Raw genomic sequence first — 27333 nt, forward strand, 5'->3', positions numbered from 1 at the left:
TGTATCTGGTTGGTTTTACCAGTGTCTTGTCAACCTTTGGAGCTACTATGTTTGGACTTTGTAACATAAAGCTAGGGTCTGTTTTCATTTCGGCATAGTCATTTACAAACTGAACAAAATATGAGAAAGGTGGGTATACTGCACCATTGTCTCTTTTGTATTTTGTCCCTTGTTTCACCCATGACTCCTGGAGTCCATAAGGGAGCTTTTCGACAATCGGGTTTATCCCCCTTGGGGTGTCAAGAAAGCTAAGGCCTGGCAGATAATTTTCACTTTGAGCATACTCTAACTCTAGCAGAAGATCTGCAAGCTCCTGCAGCAGATGAGCGTCTTTATTCGATATCTTTGGAAAAGTCTGTAAGCGTTGGAAGAGTGACGCTTCGACTACCTCTGGGGAGCCATAACTCTTATCTAGACGCTGCCACAAACGTTGGAGGCCTGCTTGTGGGTTGTTCATATGGACCGCCCTGATCCTCAGAGCGTGTTGAAGTGACTCCCCACTGAGCCACTTGGTTAGAAGGTCAAGTTCTTCGCTGGGCTTGAGGTTGAGGCCTACTATGGCGTTGCCGAAGATGGACTTCCAGGACAAGTAAGACTCAGGACGGTTGTCGAAAACCTTGAATCCGGCTGTGAGCAGATCACGGCGTGCTAGGTAGGCTGCTAGATCCGACAGTTCAGACTGTGAAGTCACTGAAGGTCTAGTCTGGGGTGTAATGTCCATTTTTATGTGTGTAGGAGGGGACATCAGCTGCTCTCTGCCTACAAAATCAGTGAGATGTTCATCTGGAGAGGAAGCGACTGGTGTTTGGCTCTGTTGTAAATGGCGAGAGTCGTCATGACTGACCAGTTGTCCTGTGTCAGGCCTTTCTTCTTTGACCTCCGAACTGACGTTGGTGAAGTGAGCGTTTACATAGTCTCGAGCACGTCTGATGGAAGGAGGCGTTTTAGGGGAGATGCTCTGATCAGTGAGGTCGATGGCGTGGTGCTCCTCGTCAGCCGCCGCTTCCAGGACATGAGCTGCAGCAAGCGCTGCTTCAGCCTCACCCTCCTTCTTCAGAGCGTTTAGCGTTGCCTCGATGCGCGCCTTCTCAACCTCCATATCGATCTGGCGTTTGGCGTACTGTGCTCTGGTGCGGGCAGCTTCTGCGTCTGCTCGGGCTCGTGCTGCAGCTTGGCTGGTGGACGAACGGCGTGAAGAACGTGAGTGGCACTCCGACCGGGCTACCATCTGGGACATAGGTGGCGTAGTTCCTGATTGAGACATCTCGAATGCTTGCTAGATGGATAATCTTTTTACTCTTCTGCCCTCAACTGAGTGTGTAGCGACTCAGCCTATGCAGCGAGCTAAACAATACAACAAGGAAAGTAGGTTCCAGGAATGACAAGACTCGGTTTTCTTCTCACTATTTTTCCTTCTTGTCTTTTTACTGTAAAAAGATTATGTCATATCAACGCTTCTCGAAGATATACGGGGGTTTGAGAGGAGAGAAGAAATGTAAACGCCTCAGGAACATTTTCCTAACACCTCGTGAGACAAACTTTTCTGCCTGTTGCTTCCGCTCATCACTAACGTGCGTTGAACTTGCGCACGCGAAAAAACATAGAAGAAAAACCCAAACCCGCTAAAGAAGATACTGACCCCTAGAGGGTAGGATAAATAAATACAGCGGCAAACTAATGCAATACCAGAGGGCATAGAGAGCCAGAACAACCTGTGTTCCTTTGTTTGATTTTCCCGCTATACTCATCAGTTGTCATGGACACTCATCAGATCATCACACCTGTTCGTCATCTCCTTATTATCACTTTGTATTTACGTTCCTCACCTTCACTCTTGTTTGTTGGTTGTTGTTTGTGCGTGCATGTTACACATGCTGTTACTTTCTCTTCGTCGTTGTGGATTACCTGAGTTTGTTTTCATTAAATAAACATTTTGTTTATAGAAACCATTTTAAACTCTACTTCGTCTGCATCTTCATCCTTGTGACAGTCTGCATGATTTTACTAACTCGTTTTACTAAATCTTGTGCACAATATAGCTTAATCCATTCCCTCATTTTACTATATCGTGGCTGGGCTCGTTTTAGTGAAATCAAAATAAGGGAATACATTAGTACAATATTTTTCCCCTGCATGTCATGTGCGGGGCTCCATACAAAACCGCTTGCCAAAGTCAACTTTCCAAAAAGTTTGCTCTAGCTGGTAAACATATTTGAACTACCGTTGAGTCTGTGGTGATAGGTGTACTCTGGGACTCGTTTTTTTGACATGGAAATTTTCTCCGGTTCATTCAGGAAAGTGTGCTGCACATCTGTATGCCGATCTCAGCAGAGGAGGTTACAGTATACTACTGAAAAAAAACACTTTTCACCCCTTAACAAGGATTAAAAAAGAAGTTTGCTGTGAGTATATCGGGGCCTTAACTGTACCGACAGCACTGCAAGAGCTAGTGGCGCCATTTAGCTGCTTTGTGCGGGACATATTTGGCATCTCAGTCCAATATAAACACTCGGCAAGCATCAAGTGTAAAAATCATTATTGGCTAGTATATGAAATTGTCAGTTGATTTATTTTAATTGCGAAAATACATTGTCTGTTGTGTTGCATGTTTCAGATTGAAGGATGCCACTGTGTTTTACAAGCAAGCAGCTCATGATAATGAGTGTTTTTAGTGACATGAGAATCATTTGTAAATCTGTTGGGAACAAATGGGAAGCTTCTCACCTGCAGTTTTTCACCAAAATATTAGCTATGAGTAGCAAAGAAATTAAGACAACCATAAATATTAGTTTTGTAGATTTAAGCTGGCACCAGATCAGTAAAAAAAGGCTAAATTGTATTATAATGGCAGTAATGGCAGGAACACTGTAGGGGTGTGTGTTCGTGGGCATTGAATGTTTTGCTTGTCTGATATTTAGTGTGGGTTAATCTAAGCTTTAATCTTCACCACTCCAAGGCAGGATCTCTGGGAACTGGCTGCAAAGAAGTTTAGGCTCAGGGTTTAAATTTAGGATGCGAGGCAGGAATATGCAAAACAGAATCAGCCGCCGTTTGATATTTTCAGTGATCCAGTATCCTCGTTTTCTCAAAAGCACACAAAGTTGGTAACTTCATAGTTTCATTCAATTTCATTTCTTATGTACACACTTTTCAAAAGATACATCGGCATATTGAGGTCAGCGTAAGGAATTGGAGTGAATAAAAGAGGTCAAAAATGTCTGTGCTGGCTTTAATCTGCTGTGCATGAAGTGTGTATGTGTGTGATGGGGTCACGATGAGTCTAGCCTGATTGAGCGGTCTCTAATCCTCTCTACTGTTTAAGTGTCACACGGCATCACAGGTTTACATCCCAGACGATTATCACTATTTATGTGAGGGTTGGTAATTTGATCTGTTAATCTAGTGTGATTTAATTTTTTTTTGTAAAGTGGTAAAAGCAATTAATCATGCCCCCTAACCCATATGTAAAATCCGCGAAAAGGATATTTTCCGATTCAAGCCAGATTTATTTGATTTCTAAATGGATTGCTGTGAACTGTAGGTCAGTTATTATAAATGGCTTATATTTAATGATACAAAACACAACAACCAATATATTGGCTTCTTAAGCCTTTTTGGTAATGTCTGTGTCTATGTAATATTTTACTCATCTGTCACAATAGAATATCTTTATATGACTTCATTCTTCATTTCTGATAATACAATTAACACAATTTTTTTTTTCTTGAAATAAAAACTACAATAAAATCATGTGTTGTCATATCAGCGGTAAAAATATCCTTGTCTTTTTGGCAGTCTCTCAGTTAACATGGCTCTTTCTGCATATGAAAGCTAATGGATCTGAACCAGTCCTGACCCGTCCTGACTCCACTGTGTAGAGATTACATGTGTGAAAGTGTCGCATTTCTGCCATATCGCTCTCTTCGTTATGACTGCTGTTATTATCATCCTGGCAACCAGGCGCAAATAGTGTAATTATTCCTGTTACCATTTCCGCAGGATAATTGAAGCATTATTCGGTGATAATGGAACTGAAATAGATCTTGCACAGCTTCCTTCCGGCGTGCTTTTCTGGAGATGGCTGTGTGATATACTGGCCAGCTCACTGTGAAAATAGACCTTTTTTCTTTCCTACAAATAAATGTGAAGTCCTTTTCGTTTTTCTTGGAGTGTGCGTTTTTTTTTGCCGAGTGAACTGCTAAACCTTATTTTTATCTAGTTCTAGAAAACCAATCTAGGCCTAGGGCATTAAAGCAGTGATACTCAAGTAGTTTTGTTGTTTACCCTCACTTTCTATTGAACATCGGATGTTGACCAAAAAAGTACCTGAATTGTTTAACCAAAAAACTGAAATAGATTAATATTACCATGAACTGCACAAGACCAACATTATTTACATAACATGCAGTGTTTTATATTTTACAAATATTTTTTTTTTTTGATTATGTATTATTTAAGTCAATGAAAGTAACATTTTAGTCAGCAAAAATAAAAATGTAATTTATCATGTGCAAACCGACCATGTTGTGAAATCATGCTTTAGAGATTTTTTTTAGGTTTTGGATACTGTTTAGGATATTACATGACGTGTAGGGCATATTTAAAGGTTTAGTTCACCCCGTAATGAAAATTCTGTCAAATTCCGTCAGAATGCCGACGCCAATTGACCTTCTGACGTATATAACTGTGGTTACAATGTAAACAGCGTAGGAGACTAAAACAGAAGAGAACTTGTTTTTGGCGCACAAAAAGTATTCTCGTCACTTCATAACATTAAACTACTGGAGTCACATGGACTACTTTAACAATGTCTTTATTACCTTTCTGGGCCTTGAAAGTGGTCGTTGCTGTCTATGGAGGGGTCTGAAAGCTCTTGGATTTCATCAAAAATATTTTCATTTGTATTACGAAGATTAACAGGTTTTACGGGTTTGAAACGACATGGGGGGGTTGGGGGGGTCTATTATTAGGTGTTCAAGCACGAAGTGCTGAAAACCTATTGTAATTGCTATTTGAAAAAAAAAATCCCCTAAAACGCATCGTGCAGCCCAAACCGTAAGGCCCAGAGACTTGAAACTCAGCCAGATGGTAGGCCACACGTTTGGGGACAACCTATCAGAGTATGACCCCGATTGGCCCATAGGTGGCGCTACAGCAACCAAAAGTACTAAATTGCTGTTAACTCCTCGACCGTTGGTCCTAGCCTCAAGCATTTTACACCACTGTGATCCTTGGCTCAAGACGGACAAAATGTATATCTCTATAATTTCGATTTAGGCAAGAAAAATTTTCCGCTATGTTGAATTTTGTCCAAAACCTACTTTTGCGAACTAGTCCCTGGTTTTTCGCCCGATCGGAACCAAACCAGTCTAGGCCTATTCTCTGGACACTCTAGATCAATAATTATTGAAAAAAGTTGACATTTTGCATTTGGGTGGCTGTAACAGGGTCATTTAAAAAAGGGGCGGGGCAAAATACAGTCAAAAGCCTATAAATCCTAAACGAAAAGTCAAAACTTCACAAAAATTGATGAGCATATGTGTCATAACATGGTGAAGAAGCATGCATAGTTTCATGGAGATCGGACCATAGGGGGCGCTATAACTGTCAAAAAGGTCTCATTGTTATTAGGTGTTCAAGCACGAAGTGCTGAAAACCTATTGTAATTGCTATTTGAAAAAAAAAATCCCCTAAAACGCATCGTGCAGCCCAAACCGTAAGGCCCAGAGACTTGAAACTCGGCCAGATGGTAGGCCACACGTTTGGGGACAACCTATCAGATTATGACCCCGATTGGCCCATAGGTGGCGCTACAGCAACCAAAAGTACTAAATTGCTCATAACTCCTCGACCGTTGGTCCTCGCCTCAAGCTGTTTACACAACTGTGATCCTTGGCTCAAGACGGACAGAATGTATGTCTCCAATTTCGAATTAGGCAAGAAAAAAATTCTGCTATGTTGAATTTTGTCCAAAACCTACTTTTGCGAACTAGCCCCTGGTTTTTCGCCCGATCGGAACCAAGCCAGTCTAGGCCTATTTTATGGACTCTCTAGATCAATAATTATCGAAAAAAAGTTGAAATTTTGCATTTGGGTGGCTGTAACAGGGTCATTAAGAAAAGGGGCGTGGCAAAATACAGTCACAAGCCTATAAATCCTAAAGCCTAAAGGAAAAGTCAGAACTTCACAAAAATTGAGGAGCATATGTGTCTTAACGTGGTGAAGAAGCATGCAAAGTTTCATGGAGATCAGACAATAGGTGGCGCTATAACTGTTAAAAAGCTTCAAAACCATGTATTTCCTATGGTAAATTGCCTGAATTAGCTGTAAATGGTCTATTCCATCTACGATCATTTAATGTTCATATCATAATGTTCAAAACCATCATAAATCATTCTAGAATATGGTATATCATGGTAAATCATCATATAACATGGTAAATCATGCTAGAATCATATTAAATCATACTAGAATGTGTTCAATTGTGATAAACCATGCTAGAGCAGGGTATATCATGGTGAATCATACTAGAACTTGGTATATCATGGTAAACTATGGTAAATAATGCTAGATTCATGGTAAATCATACTGGAACATGGCAAATCATGAAAATTCACACTAAAATTTGGTATATCATGGTAAATCATGCTAAAACAAGGTCTATTCGATCTATTATGTCAGTGGTTAAATGCTTGCTACATGAAACTTAATGTATTTTGATGCTTTTGAGCTTAACTGCCTTAACTGCCCTAACTGCTTGAACACCGATAAATGCTGCTTGCAGCTTTAATTATTATAATTTTTTTTATTTTTTTTGGCATTTAGCATAGTATTCATCTCTACTGCCTGTGACCTTATCAGAACAGACCTGTGATTAATCTTTGGTTCGCAACTCGCCAAAGGACCCTGAAACCATAATGGTCATTATAACAGTCTATTATGTAACAACATCAATGTGTAAAATTGCTGTAAAACTGAGCTGGAGAGGTCTCAATCGTGTGGTTTAATAGCTGTTAAGTTTGTTGTGTAGGACTCTGGAGTGTGTGTTTGACACTGTGCTTTAGGGAGTGTTTGACACAGCAACTGAGACTGTCAGGATCCTATCTTGAGGATTCACTGACAGCTACATCAGAAAAGAGGAAATATGAAACACAGTTTGAGCACAAAAGAATGGTGATGCTCACTGACATGTGAGGAACTGTGACTGGAGCATACAGTGGATGAAGGTTTGATCTCATGCTGATTCTTCTCACACCAGACTGTTCAATTGTGTCATTTTTATTGAAAAAAGTTCAAGCCAACTTTCTTGTTGCTAGTATTGGGAAAATAATACATGTTCATCTGTTCTTCATCATGTGACACTATTCTGGCACATAGTTGAACACAATCTTTATGAAACCCCAAAAGAGAAAAAGGAAAGAAAGAAAGAAAAATCCTAAATTGTCCTTTGTTCGGCACATCATTATATCTGTCATATTTTCACTTTAAAGTACTTTTCAAATGATGTAAGGCAATCCTTTTGTGTAATTTCACATCTTGCTTTTTCACAATATTTCATGTTCTTCCATCTGAACTGACTCCAGAACTGAAATAAACCTGGAATAATGCAGAAATAGAATAAAATAACATAACATATTTTAAATGTTGCTTTGGCAACTAATTATACATATTTTTTTGAAGTAATAAAACTGGAATACATGTAAATGAAATCTAAATAGAAAAAAAAAAGAATGATATTGCTAACAATTAAAATATTAATAAAACAATATAAAATGAAAACTGAAAATAAAAAAAATCTAGATAATAATAATAATAATAATAATAATATATATTTAAATAATACTAAAATAACACTGCTCATGCAATGCTTATTCAGTAAGTCTATCTGTGCATTGAAATGTTCCTTCAGAATTAGCATTCGAATGCTGTTTTACGTAAGAATAATTATCTACGAAGCCATGAAAGCAAGACACACGCTTAAAAAAGAGAGTGAACTTACAGAAGTGATCAATAATTATTCTTTCACTGAATGTTGGTATGCATTGGTATTCCAGAACAATTCTGTAACAGAGGCGAAATGGAACTCTCAAATATAAAGAACATAAAGAAAAACTATGTGAAAAGTTGCTTCTGGGGAAATCGCAAACTCTCTCACACTCTTTCTTCCACATTCTTTCGCAGCTTGAAGGCTTTTTTTCTCTTAAGTTTCCCCTCAGTCAGGTTAACTTTTCTCCCTCCTGCTACGCGGCCCTGATCCTTTACCTCAGATGTCTACCTTAATCAGGAACCACCTGCTTACATTACCAGTGTTCAAAGGGCCTGGAGCTGGTCTTCGTACGTGCATATGTTTTTTGTAATGAGTATCTGTGTGCAGGATCTAAAGATGCAGGAGGGAATCTAGGCCAGTGCTCCCGTGAATGGCAATATGATTGTAAACGCCTACGTTACAGGATCCCCACTACCAAATGAAAGTCAATACTCTCTAACCTAAGATGTCATGGTTGGTGGGTTTCTAGTTTTTGAGTAGTGGTTCTCTAAAATCGTCTTTTCAGTAGGTGATTCTAGCAGGGTGCCTGATGGCCACACTTAAATAAGTTATCATGCAATCTCACTCTTCACAGTAACACTGTGGCAATCTCAAAAGGCCTGTCTTGGCAAGATATAAATGTGAACAGTATGTAAGCGGCACTTTAGCTCTTTTAAATACTTAACCCTTTTCAATGATGTAGTATTTTCTGGTCATGTTTTTATATTTCTGTTGTTTTGAAAGTGTAAAATTTGGTGGGCTACAGCAATTACTTAAACTAAACATTATTCAATAAATACGGGATGTGTACATCTTCAAGTATTAAACCAAAGGTTATGTAATTTTTTAGTAAACTCGGATACCAAATTAAAGGGCAAGTTTGTGAAGTTTGAGAACTTTGCAACTTTATTTTAGGTTCATAATTAATATTTGAGAAATTTACATCACTTTATGGTTAATATATAATTTGATCACTCTAGTGTTTTTCCATTGAAAGTGAGAGATAATGCAGTCTGACTTGTAAAACAACGTCTGGATTCCACATTAAGACTCATTCTGAAGTCATTAGCCTTTAATATAATGTGTCATCTGAATCTTTTATAGTCTCAATTTTAGCGTGATGGATGTGCAACATTTAAAGACTTTTCAACGGAGAAGCGTTTCTCTTTTAATAATAGATGTACGGCAGACTCACCGGCCTTTGATTTCGTTAAGAAAGTCATGAAGCATGAAACTGATAACCGAGTCTGTGATGTCTGCACCTTTTCCTTTTATCGTCCTATTAAACTGTCATTCTCCGTTTTTAACATCTCTTTTATCCTTTCAAAAATTCACAACTCTCTTTTTCTCTTCTCTTATCTCCTTTCTTTCCACAGTAAACATGACGAGTGCTACGTCCCCAGTCTTGCTAAAATGGGACCCCAAGAGTCTTGAGATTCGCACGCTGACTGTGGAGAGGTTGTTGGAGCCACTGGTCACACAGGTAATGTCCTGTTAGATTTACAATGCTTGTCGTTTCTTCTTTGCAGGTCCGGTTGATTAACCTACAAATTCTATTGAAACTTGGTTATTGTTGATAATTTTAGCCTTAACTGTGCTATGTGTTTCCGTTCCCACCAAGAATGATAACTATATTGGTGTCCACACCAACACACAATATAGTTCTGTTTATGATAAGCATGCTGCAGTTTTTTCGTCTGCTGCTTTAAATGCTCAAGCTCTTTAAAGCAGGATGGATTCTGATTGGCTGTAAATGTTTTTATTATTCATCAGCTGTAAATACATAATTGTGAGATTCCTACGATATTGTTTCTCTGTGCCATTATCGTTATACAGTAGTTGTAAACTGGCTTTAAAGATTAGTGGTCAACTGATATGGAAGTGAGTAAGTGTTAATTATCCAAGTGGGCATGGATTTTGGTTGCTCTCAAAAAAAATTGTGAAATATTAAGCAATTTATTGGTCTGTTACTACATAGCTTTATAATTATCAAAATGTCCTCATGAGCCTAATTAAACAAATATTCAGGGCTCTATCTAAGCGCATGGTCTAAAGCGCAATTGTGCCATTGACTTTAGACCAGGTTTCAGTTGTCTATTTCAGTTGCCTCAAAATAGCAACGCTAACAATGCGCCTGAACACACCTCATTTTCAGGCCAGCATGGGCGCACAAATGGGGCAAATGCATTTGCTTTTTAAACAACGGGGCTCAGGGCAAGAGAATTATAACAGTGCCTGGTATTGCATTGCGCCGGGTGTATGATAGGGCCTTTAGTATTCAAAATTAACTTACTATACATCAGTGATGATCATAATATCATTAATGGCGTGTTTGAAGTCTTCCTTGTATTGGCTGATTGTTGCACAGTGTAGTTCTAACTGTTCTAATTCAATTCAATTCAATTCAATTCAAATTTATTTGTATAGCGCTTTTCACAATACATATTGTTTCAAAGCAGCTTTACAGAAAGTGCATTTCAGAAATGTACATAGAAAAATACAGTTAGTTAATCATGTATTAATTTAGGGCATAACATATCGCCGGCGTTGAGTCGTCTCTTCACAGGCGTCGAGTCGTCTCTTCACAGGCGTTTAGTCATCTCATCGCAGGTGTTGGGGGATCTGAAGTCTCCGTGAGAGACTGCATACAAACTGGAGCTGACGAAAGCCATTTACCTCGGGACTAGCGTCCCGAGATAACAGCAGAAGAGCAGATGGGAGATAATTAGCATAGCTGCTGTTCATAATATTAATGCATTCGATCTGATTCAACAGTGGTATAAAAGGTAAATGTGAATGCTTGGCTAAAGAGATGTGTCTTTAATCTAGTTTTAAACTGGGACAGCGAGTCTGAGCCTCAAACAATATCAGGAAGGCTATTCCAGAGTTTAGGAGCAAAATGTGTGAATGCCCTCCCTCCTTTAGTGGACTTAGATATCCTAGGAATGACCAGAAGCCTCGAATTTAGTGATCTTAAAGAACACGATGGATTGTAGGGCGATAAAAGGTCCATTAAATACACAGGAGCTAAACCATTTAGGGCTTTATAGGTCAGTAGTAATACTTTGTAAATGATACAGAACTTAATAGGTAACCAGTGAAGAGATGATAAAATTGGTGTTATATGATCATATTTTCTTGACCTAGTAAGAACTCTAGCAGCTGCATTTTGCACTACTGTAGCTTGTTTATTGAGGATGCAGGACAGCCAGCTAATAAAGCATTAGAGTAATCTAGTCTCGAGGTCATGAATGCATGACCTAACTTTTCTGCACCAGAAACAAATAGCATATTACGTAGCTTAGCAATGTTTCTAAGGTGGAAAAAGGCTGTTCTTGTAACATATGAAATATGATTTTTGAAAGACAAGTTTTGGTCTAGTATAACACTCAGGTATTTTACTGTAGTGGATAAAGTAACAGGACATCCTTCTAAAATAAAGTTGTATTGTACAAGGTTTTTTGGGTAGTTTTTTTGGACCAATAAGTAATACCTCCGTTTTATCTGAATTTAATAGCAGGGAATTACACGTCATCCAGCATTTTATATCTTTAAGACCCTCTGTCAATTTAGATAAGTTAGTGTTTTCATCTGGTCGTGATGAAATATATAATTGAGTGTCATCAGCATAACAGTGGAAATTAATTCCATGTTTTCTGTTCTAAGGCTTTGTCAGAGCAGTGCAGGCTGAACATAGGCTGATGCTGGATATTACATTGTTCAGTTTGCTGAAGTCCAGAGCTCACAGCAGGAATCTCATTTTAGACTTGTTTTTTCTTTGTTTACTTGTGTCTAGGGTATATCTAGGGTTTGTTAGGCTTAAAATACTAAGCAAAGTTTGCAAATGAACAAACAAGCAAAATTCTTGGACTTTCATACCATCAGTCAAAGGTTTGAACACAACTTATTCGCCTCATTTAAATAATCATGAAGTCATTAAAAACACGACTGGAACTATGGGAATTATGCAGTGAGCAAAATGATAAACAGACCAGAGCTATCTTAAATTAGAACCTCTAAAAAACGCCTTCTTTTGTCATTGGATATATCTTGAGAAACAAATTCAGTCAAGTTTTACTGGTAGCATAATGTCACGGTCACCGTCTATCTTTTGCACTACATTTCCCAGAATCCTCTTTGGCGCACCTGCAATCACTCTCCCCTGAATTATCACCTGCACCTGTTTACAATCAACAGCCTCATCAGCCAGCTCCATAAAAACACTCTCCACAGCCTCAGTTAGGGTGAAGCCTCCAACAGCAACAGACCATTTCCCCTGTCGCACGAAGTCTCTGATGCTGCCAACACCCGTCAAGTTACATATACTCACCTATTGATTACTAACCTCTTTGTCCTTGTTCCGATGTTCCCAGAATCCTCGCCTAAATCCGTGTATCCTGAGACCCTGTATTCCTCCTGAGTTCAACTTGCTCGTGGCTGCATCTCTAAGAGAAAAGACAAGTATCACCGAACTGTGTCTGTTTGACATTGGATAAACTGAAGAGGATTCATTCACCTGGAATCCGTCCCGCACCGCAATCTTCACCGAATTCACCCTTGAACTTTGAAAGACTCACCGATGCACTCTAGTCACATTAATAAAGCTTTGTGTTGATTCACTTACCTCTGTCTCTGTCCCTATATCCTGACAGAAGGCTTGACCCATACAACTATGGATCCTACACTGCCCTAAGACAGCGCTTCCGCACACTCCACGGAATCCACCATGTTCGACCAGAATGGTTGTACCCTGGAGGAATTTGTTAAAGTTTACCTTCACCTTTTCCAGGATGGGAGCTGGGAAGAGGACTTCCTTCAGCAGGAGTTCTGGAGCGGGTTAGACGATCCACTCGCCCAGATGCTGCTGTTGGATGATATCAACCTACCTCTCATCAAATTCATGGACCGCACGCTGTGGGTGTGTGGGTCCTCATTCACCATGGGAGACATCCAGCACGATTTCCAAATTCAGCCCAAGATCCACGTCAGCCCCGCCGAGCCTGCAGTCCACGTTAGTCATCCCAAGCCTGCACGTCACGTCACGTCAACCATCAACCCAGCCACCAGATCAGTTTATGGACTTCCAGGATTGATTTCCAGCATGACCGATCTCCCGCTGATGTCACTGCGTGGTTCCAGATGGGCCATCCGGCCAAAGTCTCGTCCCACAGAGCCTTCACCGCTGATCCCGTTCAGTCCGGCGCCCTCTTGCTCTCGGAAACGGAGGAAGAGGAAGAGGACTTCATGCAACACACAGTGCCCGATGTCCAGCCCAGAGCTTCCTTCGCCGCTGGTCCCGTCCAGCCCAGAGCTTCCTTCGCCGCTGGTCCCGTCCAGCCTTGAGTTTCCTTCGCCGCTGGTCCAGCCCAGCCCAGATCCTCACGTCATGCCTGCAGAGCCAATCTTCGAGCCAGAGCCCGTCCAGCTGGTCCCGTCCACGGCCAATGAGTCCAGTTCCGGGTCCCATGATGTGCTGGCCCCGTCCAGTTCCGAGTCCCATGATGTGCTAGCCCCGTCCAGTTCCGAGTCCCATGATGTGCTGGCCCCGTCCAGTTCCGAGTCCCATGATGTGCTGGCCCCGTCCAGTTCCGAGTCCCATGATGTGCTGGCCCCGTCCAGTTCCGAGTCCCATGATGTGCTGGCCCCGTCCAGTTCCGAGTCCCATGATGTGCTGGTCCCGTCCAGTCCTGCGCCAGAGCCGGTTGATCCTGGGCCAGAGCCGGTTGATCCTGCGCCAGAGCCGGCTGATCCTGCGCCAGAGCCCGCTGATCCTGCGCCAGAGCCCGCTGATCCTGCACCAGTCCTGTCCAGCCCAGAGTTTCCTTTGCCGCTGGTCCCGCTTAGCTCAGAGCCCTCTTCACCGCTGGTCCTGCCCAGCCCAAGACCCTCTTTGCTGCCGGACCCTCCCTTTCCTGTCAGTTTCCCCATTAAAATTTTGGGGGGGGGGGGGCGCAGTATACCTGCTAGGGGGGCCGCGGAGGTCCCTCAGACGAGGTTCTCAGTGTCACCGCCGTGGCCGCCCAAAGGGTCTTCACCGCCGTGGCCGCCCGAAGGGTCTTCACCGCCGTGGCCGCCCGAAGGGTCTTCACCGCCGTGGCCGCCCGAAGGGTCTTCACCGCCGTGGCCGCCCGAAGGGTCTTCACTGCCGTGGCCGCCCCAAGGGTCTTCACCGCCGTGGCCGCCCGAGAGGTCTTCACCGCCGTGGCCGCCAGAAGGGTCCTCACCACCATGGCCACCCAAGGGTCCCACAGCTCCGCCCTGGACGCCCGAGGGTACCACAGCTCCGCCTTGGCCACACCCACAGCCTGCTCCATTGTGGCCACACCCACAACCTGCTCCACCATGGCCACAACCCCTGCCTGCTCCGCCCTGGTCCCCCGAGCTGCCAGTTCCGCCCTGGAGGCTTCACGTCCTGTCCAACCACGCCCTCCTCAGCCTCCAGGGTGCCCATCCTCCCACCCCTTTGGATGTTATACGGCGCGAGGACGCGCCTTCGGGGAGGGGGGGGGTTCTGTCATGGTTCACCGTCTATCTTTTGCACTACATTTCCCAGAATCCTCTTTGGCGCACCTGCAATCACTCTCCCCTGAATTATCACCTGCACCTGTTTACAATCAACAGCCTCATCAGCCAGCTCCATAAAAACACTCTCCACAGCCTCAGTCAGGGTGAAGCCTCCGTCGCACGAAGTCTCTGATGCTGCCAACACCCGTCAAGTTACGTATACTCACCTATTGATTACAAACCTCTGTGTCCTTGTTCCGATGTTCCCAGAATCCTCGCCTAAATCCGTGTATCCTGAGACCCTGTATTCCTCCTGAGTTCAACTTGCTCGTGGCTGCATCTCTAAGAGAAGACAAGTATCACCGAACTGTGTCTGTTTGACATTGGATAAACTGAAGAGGATCCATTCACCTGGAATCCGTCCCGCACCGTAATCTTCACCGAATTCACCCTTGAACTTTGAAAGACTCACCGATGCACTCTAGTCACTTTAATAAAGCTTTGTGTTGATTCACTTACCTCTGTCTCTGTCCCTATATCCTGACACATAATAACCTTGTACTAAGAAGGTCAACTTAAACAACCGTTCAAAGGTTTGGATTAGCAATATAGCTATAGGTATAATACATTAATACTTTTATTTAAGGAGGCATTCAATTTATCAAAAGTTACAGTAAGGACATACACAATAGAACATTTCTGTTTCAAAGTAAATGCTTTTCTTTTGAATTTTCTGTTTATCAAAAAATGTTTTTTGAGGACCAAAACAGCCTATAAGAATGATTTTTTGAAGGATCATGCGACACTGAAGACTGGAATAATGATGCTGAAAATCCAGCTTTGCCATCACAGGAATAAATAAAGCTTTAAAATAATACAAATAGAAATCAGCTATTTAAATTGTAATCATATTTCACAATATTACTGTTTTTACTGCATTTTTAATCAAATGCATTCAACCTTGGTGAGCATAAGAGGCTCAAACAAACAAAAATAACTATCTAACTAAATAAGTAAGCAAACAAATAAACAGTCAAATAAATAAATACAACTTATCAACCCCAAAATTTAAACGGTGTACAGACTTTTTCCCTTAAAAAAAGCAGAGATCGTAATTGTCTGATTGAAAATTACATTTCCCGTTAAACAGTATTTTCTATATTCTGAGCAATTATGTGTTTTTAAACCACATTTGTATGGCTTTTATTTTTTTCTTAGGGAATAAGAAAGTCTTTTTCCTTTTATCTCTTTGTTTTTTGAACGACGGTAAATTAAATCTGCAAGAGAGGGCTGTGCCAAATAAATTAGCATCCATAGACGTAGTAATACAAATCCAGGTATCTGTCCTTTTTCTCTTCTGCATTCACTCACACATGCTTTGATCTAATGATGTACCTTGACCTTTACCATTTACCATGCATAGCACTGTGGAAAGACAGTCCAGTTGTCTGGATATAAATGCCCCGAAGCTGAATTTTCAAAGCTAGGTTGGAAAAATGTTTGAATACGAGGCCAGCAGTCTGTCTGACTATTATGTCAGTTGGCTGCTTTGATCTGGAAGGGGGTGATTGCAGAAATACCATTTCCCTGAGGGTTTCTGAACATTCTGAGCTAATTCATGATCAGGGTATTAATAGTCAATTGGTAATATGTGGGATCATGAAGGAATAATCAATTGGTAATATGTGTAATCATGAAGGTTGACTGACAAATGTTCTTGTGGTCTATAAAACACAGCAAAGTTTAAATTAAAAACAGAGATTGCAGAAAACAGATGTAATATTTGCTTAAATGGCCAGAAAAATCCTGTTGCTGTTCTCTATAATCTATTTAAACACAGTTTGTCCAAATACTTTGCTATTTAGGAATTAAACAGGTAAAAATACAAGGTGTGGTAACTCCTTTTATAGATGGAAGCATTTTAGGCCATCCTTAAAAATATTTTGGTTTGCAGTAACATAAAAAAAGGGAAAAAAAGGTTGTTGTTTTTTTTCCCCACAGACAACTAACAGGCATTAGGACTAATGCAAAGAGGGCGCTTGAGACGCGCACAAGTCAGCAATATTTCTGATGATTTATTGGCATGAAGTTTTGTAGACAATGACAAACAGGAGTGCAACATTCAGGGATTGAAATTAACACCCTCCAACCCGCCAAATAAGGGTAAAAATGAACTTTGTAACCAAATCTGCGCGGATGTAGCGCAAATACGCAACTTGTGAGTCCTCATGATATATTAAATACAGCGTATTGCGCAGAACCTGCGCATTTCTGGCTTACTTGAACAAACACGTCACTAAGCAACAAATAACGGCGAGCATGTTCACTTGCATTGAAGTAATAGCGAATATTAAAAAGCATTTGGTTAACAGAAAAGACATTGTTATTTTCCAACATCCTACATGTTCTGTGTACTGTATTGATCTGTCCACCTAAAACACATTTTTGGTTTAAAAAAAAAAAGGCCGTAGGTGGTGGCTCACTTTGAAATTTCAATTAAAAGAAACCACTATGATTTTAGGGTGAAATTGTAGGACGTCCTCAATAGTTTGAGTTTCCTCCACAAACATTTTAGTGGTTTCCTTCAGGTCAGTCGACACGATCACCGTTAGACAGGTGAAAAGGGGGGGAAAAGATCTGGGCACAGTTTTTCCAAAACTTCGTGCCAAGTTAAAGCGGTGTCGAGATGTTTTAATGCATTTTTTAGAATGCATTTATTATGGTGCCCAAAGCCATATGAATTTGAACCGTGACCGCAAACATTTTATTTTACTGCATCATTACTAGGGATGGGTATCGTTAAGGTTTTAATGGTAGTACTACTCTTACGATACTGCTTATCGATCCGGTACTTGAACAGTATTCTTATCGGTTCTTTTTGATGTTTTTTTTTTTTTACATTCGGGTAATAATTAACATTTGCTTTATATTTTGAAATGTAAAATATCTATAGCAAAAGAAAAATCAATGCTTTAATAAAACAAATAAAATAGGCTATTTGTTATGCCGCAGTGTGCAGGCTTTTTTGTTTTATATACATGAGATAGGATACGGTAAGCAAAAACAAGTACAAACTATACCAACTAACAAATTATATACACAGTGCTTTAATTTCAGGAAGGTCTAAAATTACTTTTCAGGTAGGCCTAAGTGTTTCTGTCTGAAAAGAAATTTAATTTAGTAATCAAATGTAAAATAACACTGCATAGTTTATCATAGATAGATTAATGCTTATTAAAGTTTAAGTTATTCATTCAAGAGCTGTGGGGGATTTTCTCTGCCTTCTGTTGTTTGATTCGCATTAACGGCTCAATCGTCAGCAGGTTTATATGACGTCATAATATGCCAATTAGATGGGAAAATGTAATCCCTACATACAATTTGGGTCATCCTTAATATTTCTCTAATTTACAGAAAGTCTCTATCTTTTATCACTTTTAAGATATAGCCTTTTGAAATTAAGAGGTCAAAATCGAACGTTTTAGGAAAAAACCTCTGGCGCCTAAAGGGTTAAGACCGAGTCTAGATCTACTATGTGAATGATGCACCATCATTTCCTCCCAACTATGTACGTCCATTTAAGACACAAACTGTGTTTCAGTGAATCTCAGAGCTGGTCATTTTATATTTTATGAATATTTGATAGTTTAGATGCGCACATGAATCCCAAAGTTAAGTATACTTTTCTTCTCTCTTTGCAGTCCATTTCGGAGCGCGCGTCGCCTTGTGAACAGCGTCTCTTGCACAGATTTTTGTGCTTTTAATATTTTAATGATTAAACGCGTCCGCAATTTAGCAACAGTAGGCCTAGAGTCTGCATTTTACAATCACCGATCGTGCTGATTCTGAGTTTGGGTTTTAGGAAGAATGACAGCGCATCGCTGTGAAGGGAAGGAAGTTGCGCTAGACAGAATGAGTTGTAATGCTTTCATCTCAAATATCTTTTTTTCTAATCGTTGAAAGCCGAAATCTAAAATAAAATTAGAATAATATCCCGGATCTAAATTGTAACCACGTTTGAATGTTTAGTTCTGTCCTCATTGTCACTCATTAAGCAGGGCTGTCATGTGTGAGCGCTGTGGCTCCGCGTGAGAGTTCGCTCTCTCTCTCTTCTGGACTGCGAATAGCAAATATGCATCACAGACAAATGGTTTACCGTAATATTACCATATATAGAAATGGCTGAAATTCAGCCCCGGGGCCCGTTTAATACCGAGTTTCGGTAGCACGGGCACAACCTAACGCGGGTTTAAATGTAACGCGGACCTTTTACATTATTAGTCAGGATCTAGCGGGGTGTGTTTCCGCTCTTTTTCTCCTGCTGCCAGAAGACGATCTCCCGCGAATTTGTGGAAAGTTTTGATAAGATTTCGTGAAGATACTGGACAAAGAGTGTTTTGACACCATGCAAGTACATTTTTCATCATAGGTTTTTTTCGGTTTCTGAGTGTGGTGTGTACGTCACCAAATCTAACTTTATCTGACATTAATCACTGTCTTGTTGGCAATAACATAGCACCGTTTTGAAACATGTCAGCAACTCCTTGCAACTGTTAGCTAGGCTTAAAATAGTTTTTACACAGCGGGGTTAGTTGTAGCACAGTGTTACAACTAAGCCGCCAAGTGTACAATGATAATCAAATGAAAACGGGAGCCACCCAACTTTTCAGGTTTGAGTAGTTATTTATATATTTAACTTTGTTGGACTTCCACAAACAATGTTGGAATTATTTTCATTTTTTAGTTTACTATGCATTGATCAATTGTTTAGCCTGTTTTTAATGCAATAAACCATTAAAATTTTTATTTTAAGCTCATTTTTATTATTTTTACTGTTATTATTATTATTAATAATAATAATTTTACATGTAGCTGCCACACAAAAATGTAATTCAATTGCAATTACAATATTTGATGATTTTATTTATTTATTTATTTATTTATTTATTGCAAAACTGTGCAGCCCTTTCCTATATCTCTATCCATGATATTGATCCATAACAGAATGATGATTGGATTAGGGATGGATGTATGGATATCTATCTATACAGATGCACAAACAATATCAAACTATACAGATACAATAGTACCGAATGATGTGTGTTTCACACAAGTGTTACAACTAACCCCTCTGTCTGTTACAATTAACTCCGCATATGGGGTAAGTTGTAACATTTAGACTTCTGTCACTTTCAGTGCAACTGTACGAAAATGGTAGGTCCTAGAAAAAAACTTTAAGTGTTCATTTGTAGCAGAGATGTGTATGTTGCTTGTGTAAAAAGAAAGATTAATCAAACTTAATTATTTTTTTTAATAATTGAGCCAGAACCAAAATGTGTTAGGTTGTGCCCCGCTCTCCCCTACTCATCCCTAATCATTACCAAGCGCGAACAGTGAATGAAACAAAGCGAATGTACAAGCCATAGTGTTACATGCCTAGACCAATGGTGTAAACAATCATAGATGACGATGACGGCGCACGGGTTTTTATTTAAAAGAAAGAACGTAGCCTACGTTTGTATGTAGGCATAAGCAACTTTCACATTACTAATTAAAATATAATTAATATTATTTTATTTAATTTGTATTAGTTGTTTGAAGAGTAAAAAAAAGTCGGTCGGTCTTAACGCAAGTTAACCGGCAAGTCGCTCGGACTAAAAGGGGAAAAAAAATAATAATTGGGTCGGTCCTAAATTGACAGGGTCGGTCGGGTTAGGCAAACAAGAATATTTTTAAGGATGGCCTTATATATACACATTGAGTACCCTTTATCCTAAAGGACTTAATTTTGATTTTGATTATTTGGGATAGTGCGTTTAATTACGTTTGTGCATTTTAGAATTTTTTTTGTTGTTGTTGTTTTTTATTGGATAATTGCCTAGTCAAGGTTGTCAGGAAGTTCTGGTGTAATTGGATATCTAGGGCCTCATGAAATCCTTTTATTTTTCAAAAATTCTTTTGTAACAATGTTCAAGGCTTAAGTGAAGAAGGTGGAAGTGGCTAACTTTTAACATAACTTTATTTAAAACATTAATTGCATTCTACTCTTGAATGAATAGTAATATATTTGATCATAAATTTAAGTTAAACCAAATTATTTTGGTTGGTTGTAGTGAAGACCTTTGATATTCTGTGTGTATCAAGTTCATGTTCATACACCACAAGCGTCATGTGTGCTTGAATATGTGTAGTATCGGAAACTGCACCATTCATTCAGACACATAACATGCAGACTTAAATAGTATTTTTGTAGTTTAATGTTCACTAGTCCAAATTGTGATTGTATTAAGTGTTCACCTTAAGTTTTGATTTATTCATCCAAATGTTGCCAAATTCTGTGACATTCAACGCTATACAATAAATTAAGTTTTTAAGACGAGAATACTCAATTTCATCTGCGTTTTAGACATTGGTGAAATCATAGAGCCCTAAATATCACTCAACTCACTATGACAAATAAAAATAGATGTTCAGCCTTTCCTTGCAACATGTACAGGAAGCATGTAAAAGCTCAGAACATAAGATGCAGCCTGTGAAAGAAAGAGTTTGAGTTCAGATAAACAAGCGGATAAAAACATTTGCTCTCTGGGTGAGAGACCGATTGATACTGCCAATTTACAGCTTTTGTGGAATTTAGAGCTCAGCTTTCATCTCCCGACACTTGCTATACACTCTCTTTCTTTCCCTCGTTGTTTCTCTCTCCCACACTCCTCAGCACAATATGACAACTCCCCAAAGTTATTCGTCTCAGCTTTCCCATTGTTCGGTCACATAATGGCATAAGCAATCATGGGAATGCTAATGGATTCTTAACATGGCGTTAATACTTAATTTGGAATTGGCATCCCAGCTAAAAATTAGGCTTCGTTTCTTCACTTACTTACTCTATTAGGATCTCAGGAAATGAACCAGCTACTTACAAGAAGAGGAAGAGGTATTTGTCATGAAACAGAAGGATTCACACAGGTAAAGTAATCAAGAGGTTTATTTGCAGAAGAATGTGATTGCAACAATGGAGGCAGGTGAGTAACTGATGAATATAGTGGTCAGTATGGATATCTGGATGAGTAATGGTCTTTCCTGTTGCAGGTTCTGAAATTGAGATCTAGGCAGATGACTGAAGACTGATTAAGGAAGCAGATGACTGAAGACAAATCGTACTGGTAGATATCGTGCAGGTAAGGAGTCAGGTAAGTGTTCGAGGAAACGACGAGTCCAGGGAGTGCAGGAGAAGTGTCTCTTTATAGGGAGTGGTGATCATGAGATTCAGGTGCTGATGTAATTAGGTGATGGCAGGCATGACTTGAAGCTCAGGTTCACAGGCATGACGTGAAGGTGCTCAGGCTCGGCAGACCTGACTTGAAGACATTCAGGTTTGATAGGCATGACATGAAGATATGCAGGTGGTGTGGCGAGGAAGATGGCTGGTGATGGTGGTTGAGTGGCGAGGTCATCATCAGCTTCACCCACGGTGAAGGCTGAACCGCTCAACAACAGCACATGATCCAGATATTGTGCGAATGAACCTGGTTTTGTGGCTGAAGGATCGTCCAGTCCAAGCCCGAACACGTTCTTTAGGATGCGATCTGTCCAGTTGACCTGGTTTGAAATTTCTAGGAACTCTTTCACATATTCTTGGATCGGGTGGCCATCCTTGAAACAGTTTATCAGACAATCGATTGGGTTTTGATGGATGCGGGAAATGCCCATACTTTGTTTAGGGTCTGGTCTTCTGTCATTAAACAGAAGCATTCACACAGGTAAATAAATCAATAGGTTTATTTGCAGAAGTATGTGATCACAACGAAGGAAGTAGGTGAGTAACTGATGAATATAGTGTTCAGGATGGATATCTGGATGAGTAATGGTCTTATCTGTTTGCAGGTTCTGAAATGTAGATCGGGGCAGATGACTGAAGACGAATCATGCTAGTAGGTATCATGCAAGTAAGGAGTCAGGTAAGTGTTCTTTGAGGAAATAACAAGACCACGGAGTGCAGGAGAAGTGTCTCTTTATAGGGAGTGCTGATGATGAGGTGCAGGTGCTGATGTAATTAGGTAATGGCTGATGGTCTGCAGGTGGGAAACATGAGGGATTCTGGGAAGTGTAGTGTGGTACAGGTGACAGAGCTGGTGTGGTGACTGGATACATGACAGTATTGAAGTTAACAGGTGTCAGTTAATGTCGTGATTTGTAAAAAAAAAAAAAAATAAAAAAAAAAAACTCTCCTACTATGCAGGCTGGAATTAAATGTCTTTGTGCACCTCTTGTAGAAAGCAAATAGACAATTGAAAGGGTGATGTCTCAGATGAATACCCTCTGAGAACACAATCAAACCTAGCTGCCTTTCTATATTTTCCACTTGACAAATTGTCTTTCATTTCAAGGGAAAATATCTTGCTAAGACCTCTGCAGTTACATTATAAGACCTGATAAGTTTGGTTATTGTCAAACTGAGTGTCAATTTGGTTCGTTTAAGAATAAAAGTGACATATGTTGAATTCCTAAGCAAACACATGCACTCCTACGCAGGTATTTATTGTAGTGGTGCCTCAACAAAGTATTCTGTGAAATGAGCCTGTCTCCTTGAGATAGGTTAAAGTCAATAAGTGTTGTAAGAAAGGTGAGTTTTGATTTAAGGCCAAAGCTGAGGAAAGAACTTGAATACCTGCCACTGCTTTCATTTGTATCTGATCTGTATGACACAAAGCTACTGTGTCGTATGCTGTGACGCTTCATCCTAGAGGAAAGCAAATAAAAAATTAGATCCTTTTAACATCTCAAATGTTTCTCCTAGACAAAAATGAGGTTACTTTAACATCAAATGGAGACTTTTCCTAAATGGAAAGAGATTTTTGCTTAATCTCTTTTTAAAATTTGCACCCTGTTGACTTAAATGGGGCAAGTTTTAAACCTGCTTTTAGCCTCTTAACATCCTTGATGTGTCATTACAAGTGGACAGCCATGTGAGTTATTTTATTCAGAGTGAACACGGTGAATCTGACTGCAGTAGATGTGAACGATATGAATAAAAGTGATGTTAATTCAGCCAGCTCACATACCTGTATTTGCTTCCTGTTTTCGGTTGAAGTCCACAGTAGTCGATTGTCGAGTGCGCACACGCGATCATTGGTAACTAAGCAACAGTGGAGACTCAGACTGTCAGCTGTCAGTTGTTGACGGTGCTGTGTGGTGTTCTGAGAATATCAGCTCAAATGGATAGTTCATCCGAATCAGATGTTGAATCAATGATTGCGCGCACTCGACAATCGACTACTGTGGACTTCGACCGAAAACAGGAAGTAAATACAGGTATGTGAACTGGCTAATCAAATTAGTCAATGATTAATTCTTAAGCTATTTAATCTATCTTTCAACAAAGAAAGATCCAGGGTTAAGACTTCTGTAAGTCAGTTTTAATAAAGGCATCGGGTACATTACTATTTCAAAGAACAAATTATGTGCCCAATGCACATAAACTGTACAGATCTAATCTCTATTGTGTGTCAGAAATAAATAATGTTAACCTTCTGCATAACTTCACTCTTAAAGTTGCTCTAAAATCTGTTGGGTGACGTCACTTCTTGATGACGTTCGAAGTATTGTCAAACAAAACGGAGTCTAGCTAGACCCTCCCTCCTCCTCATCTGCGCACTAACCCCCAAACCCCACCCCCAAATCCTTCTTGCCGGTTATTGGCTGGAACAGTTTGTTATGTTTCGTGGTGCGGGTTAGTACAGTTTGTTTTTGTTGCCGTTTTTGGAGCCTGGGGTGTCTGCAGAGTGTCTTTTTTTTTTTTTTTTACTGTGTGTTCAGGGGACAGGCAGCTAGCGGATAGTGAGGAGATATTTGCTGTATGTGACAAAACATGTTTTGACCTAAAACACATTGCTTAGAGCACCTTTAATATATGCTTAAACTCTGTATGTATGGGTTGTTTTTAGCCAGCAGCCTTATCAACCTGTAGCCCAAGACTGGTTGCCCACTGAAGCTAAGCAGGGTTGAGCCTGGTTAGTACCTGAATGGGAGACCTCCTGAGAAAACATCTCAGGTTCCGTATTTAACCCGGTTCCCTGAAGAGGGAACGAGATGCTGCGTCGAGATACGGTGGGAACGCACCTGCGTGATTGTGTCGTGAAGTATGTGTATAATCAGTCCAATGGAAAGACCAGGAAACTATAAAGCACACCTGAAAACAGACCGTGCTAGCTTCTGAAAAAGCCGAAGCAAGTCGATCACAGGCATGCAAGGAGTATGGCAGGGCGATGCTGCGTCTCGTTTCCTCTTCAGGGAACCAGGGTTACATAAGTAACCTGAGACGTTCCCTTTCAAGGGAACTTGAGCTGCGTCGAGACGCGATGGGAACACCATACCCACGACGCCATAATACAAATGCCTGTTCTGTGTGAAGTCAATGCGCACACTAAGAAGCAAGCACCCTAGACCCTGGAGTGGAGCCTTGATCCAAGTCATAAAATCTAACAAATGTATGCGGTGTGGACCAGCCTGCCCCATCACAGATGTTGTGGAGGGAAACCCCCGATAATAAAGCCTTTGAGGCAGCCATACTTCTGGTAGAATGGGCCCAGACAACCAAAGGTTGTCCAGCTGACCATTCGCTTCATAAGCAAGTGAGATTGCCTCGACTATCCACTTGCTCATCCTCTGCTTTTCTAGGTGACCCGAAACAGACAAATAGTTGTTCCGATTTACACCACAGGGCGGCTCTGTGTACGTAAGCATCCAAATCACGAATAGGGCACAGCAGATTAAGTTTTTCCTGATCTGGTATATTAAAAGGTGGAGGACAAAAGGCCTGCAGCACAATTGGGCCCGTAACATTAGTAGGGACCTGAGGAATATAGCCCGGCCTAGGGTGGAGAAAAGCTTTCACCATACCAGGTGCAAATTTTAGGCACGAAGGAGCAACCGACAAGACTTGCAAATCACCAATTCTCTTGATAGAAGAAATAGAAATGAGAAATGAATTCGGAAACCTCTTGTGGGCTCGAAGGGAGGCAAAGCCAGGCCTTCCAGTCCAACGGCCAAATCCCAAGCCGGTGCTCTTGTGCGCAGTACAAGCCTCAGCCTCAGTGTGCCACCAATAAATTGAATAATGAGAGCATCTCTTCCTAATGATGCACCACCCAGAGGGGTGTGGTAAGCAGATATAGCCGACACATGCACCTTCAAGGTGATACCCGCCGATGATGTCTCGTCTTTCCATTGGACTGATTATACACGTGCTTCACGACGCAATCACACAGGGGCGTTCCCGCCGCGTCTCGACACAGCTCCAGTTCCCTTGAAAGAGAACCAGGTTTCTGCTGGAAGAGGCGTTAGTGAGGCCAGTAGGGGGTGCTAATCCTGTGGTCTGTGTGGGTCCTAACGTCCCAGTATAGTGATGGGGACCCTATACTGTCAAAGAGAACCGTCCTTTGGATGCGACGTTAAACCGAGGTCCTGACTCTCTGTGGTCATTAAAAATCCCAGGATGTCCTTCGAAAAAGAGTAAGGGTGTAACCCCGGCATCCTGGCCAAATGTGCCCCTTGGCCTCTGTCCATCATGGCCTCCTAATCATCCCCCTATACTGATTGGTTTCATCACTGTCTTCTCTCCACCAGTAAGCTGGAGTGTGGTGGGCCTAACCCTAACCCACATTGGTGGTGGTTGAGGAGATCCCCCATCCATGTAAAGCACTTTGAGTACCAAGAAAAGTGCTATATAAATGTAATACATTTTATTATTATTATTATTATTATTATTATTATAATATTGTTTTTTACTGTAGTCCCTTTTAAGTATTTGACCTAGTGCACAATTTGTAAAGTTGTTTAGGTCTCTTCTAAACTTTAAAAGAGAAAAATGTGAGATAATTTATTTTATTTAATATATTAATATATACTTTTAATGCAAGAAACCTTTATTAACTTTATAAATTGACTTACGAGACAAAAAAAAAGCTACAAAGGTGTAGAATTGTCCCATTTAAGGGGCTCATATTTGTCTGGGATTCAGCAACCCTAATGGAGAAACTCTAACTGAGTGTGTTCGTGTTCATGAGCTCAGTGTACCCAACTGGTGCCTTGACAACCTTTTGGTGAATTTTGCACCCTGGTCTCAATGTATTCCGCTTTTATTTAAGGAAACTGCTTCGAAGAGGCCAGAGGACTAAGAGGCTTGTTGTTCAATTTTACTACAGTATCTCTGTCCTGAGGTAAATGTATGCAGGCATTTTGATTTATGGCTGTCTCTAATTCAAACAATAGTTCAGCATATTCAGCTGAGGTGCCGCTTAAATCATGTTGCAGAAAGCAGAAGCTTAACGCCAGACGATGAGCTTGGGCTGTTGAAATGCTGATTTTTTTAATTTTGTAAGTCATTTAAAATGTGGGCATTTGGCCAATGTGGCGGGGGGGTGGCAGTGAATGCTTACAAGATGATGCATTTAAGATTGCTTTAAGGTTACTAATCTAATGGTAATTTTTCCTTTTCAGTTGAAGTACTTTTGATGCAAGAAACCTTAACTAACATTATACATTAAAGGGCATCTATTATGGAATTTTCAAAATTACCTTTCATGTAGTGTGTAACATAGATATAAGGGGCACAAAAACATCCTGCAGTTTCATAAAAGTTAGAAGTTCACCATAAAAAATGTCTTGTCTCTCAAAAGTATGAGTCGACTCTGAGTCAATTTAATGAATCGTTTTTCCAATGAGTCATTTTCCTTTTCGTTGTGACGTCAAGATGAAAAATTATCAAATTGGCCGTGCCCACTCATAGCGCGCGCAGACACCAG

General features: G+C 40.5%; 1 protein-coding gene across 1 annotated transcript in view; it reads left to right on the plus strand.

The window, feature by feature from the left end:
* Positions 1-27333, plus strand: part of ctnna2 (catenin (cadherin-associated protein), alpha 2) — a 583061-nt gene that overhangs the window by 21500 nt on the left and 534228 nt on the right. Inside the window, exon 2 of the mRNA XM_077246418.1 lies at positions 9403-9509. Within this exon, the coding sequence (XP_077102533.1) occupies positions 9408-9509 (102 nt within the window). The 5' untranslated portion in view covers positions 9403-9407. The remainder of the gene's footprint in view (positions 1-9402; positions 9510-27333) is intronic.

The sequence above is a fragment of the Siphateles boraxobius genome, unplaced genomic scaffold (assembly GCF_051911475.1).
Source record: "Siphateles boraxobius isolate OS27281-9 unplaced genomic scaffold, OSU_SipBor_1 29, whole genome shotgun sequence".
In the NCBI taxonomy this organism is placed as follows: domain Eukaryota; kingdom Metazoa; phylum Chordata; class Actinopteri; order Cypriniformes; family Leuciscidae; genus Siphateles; species Siphateles boraxobius.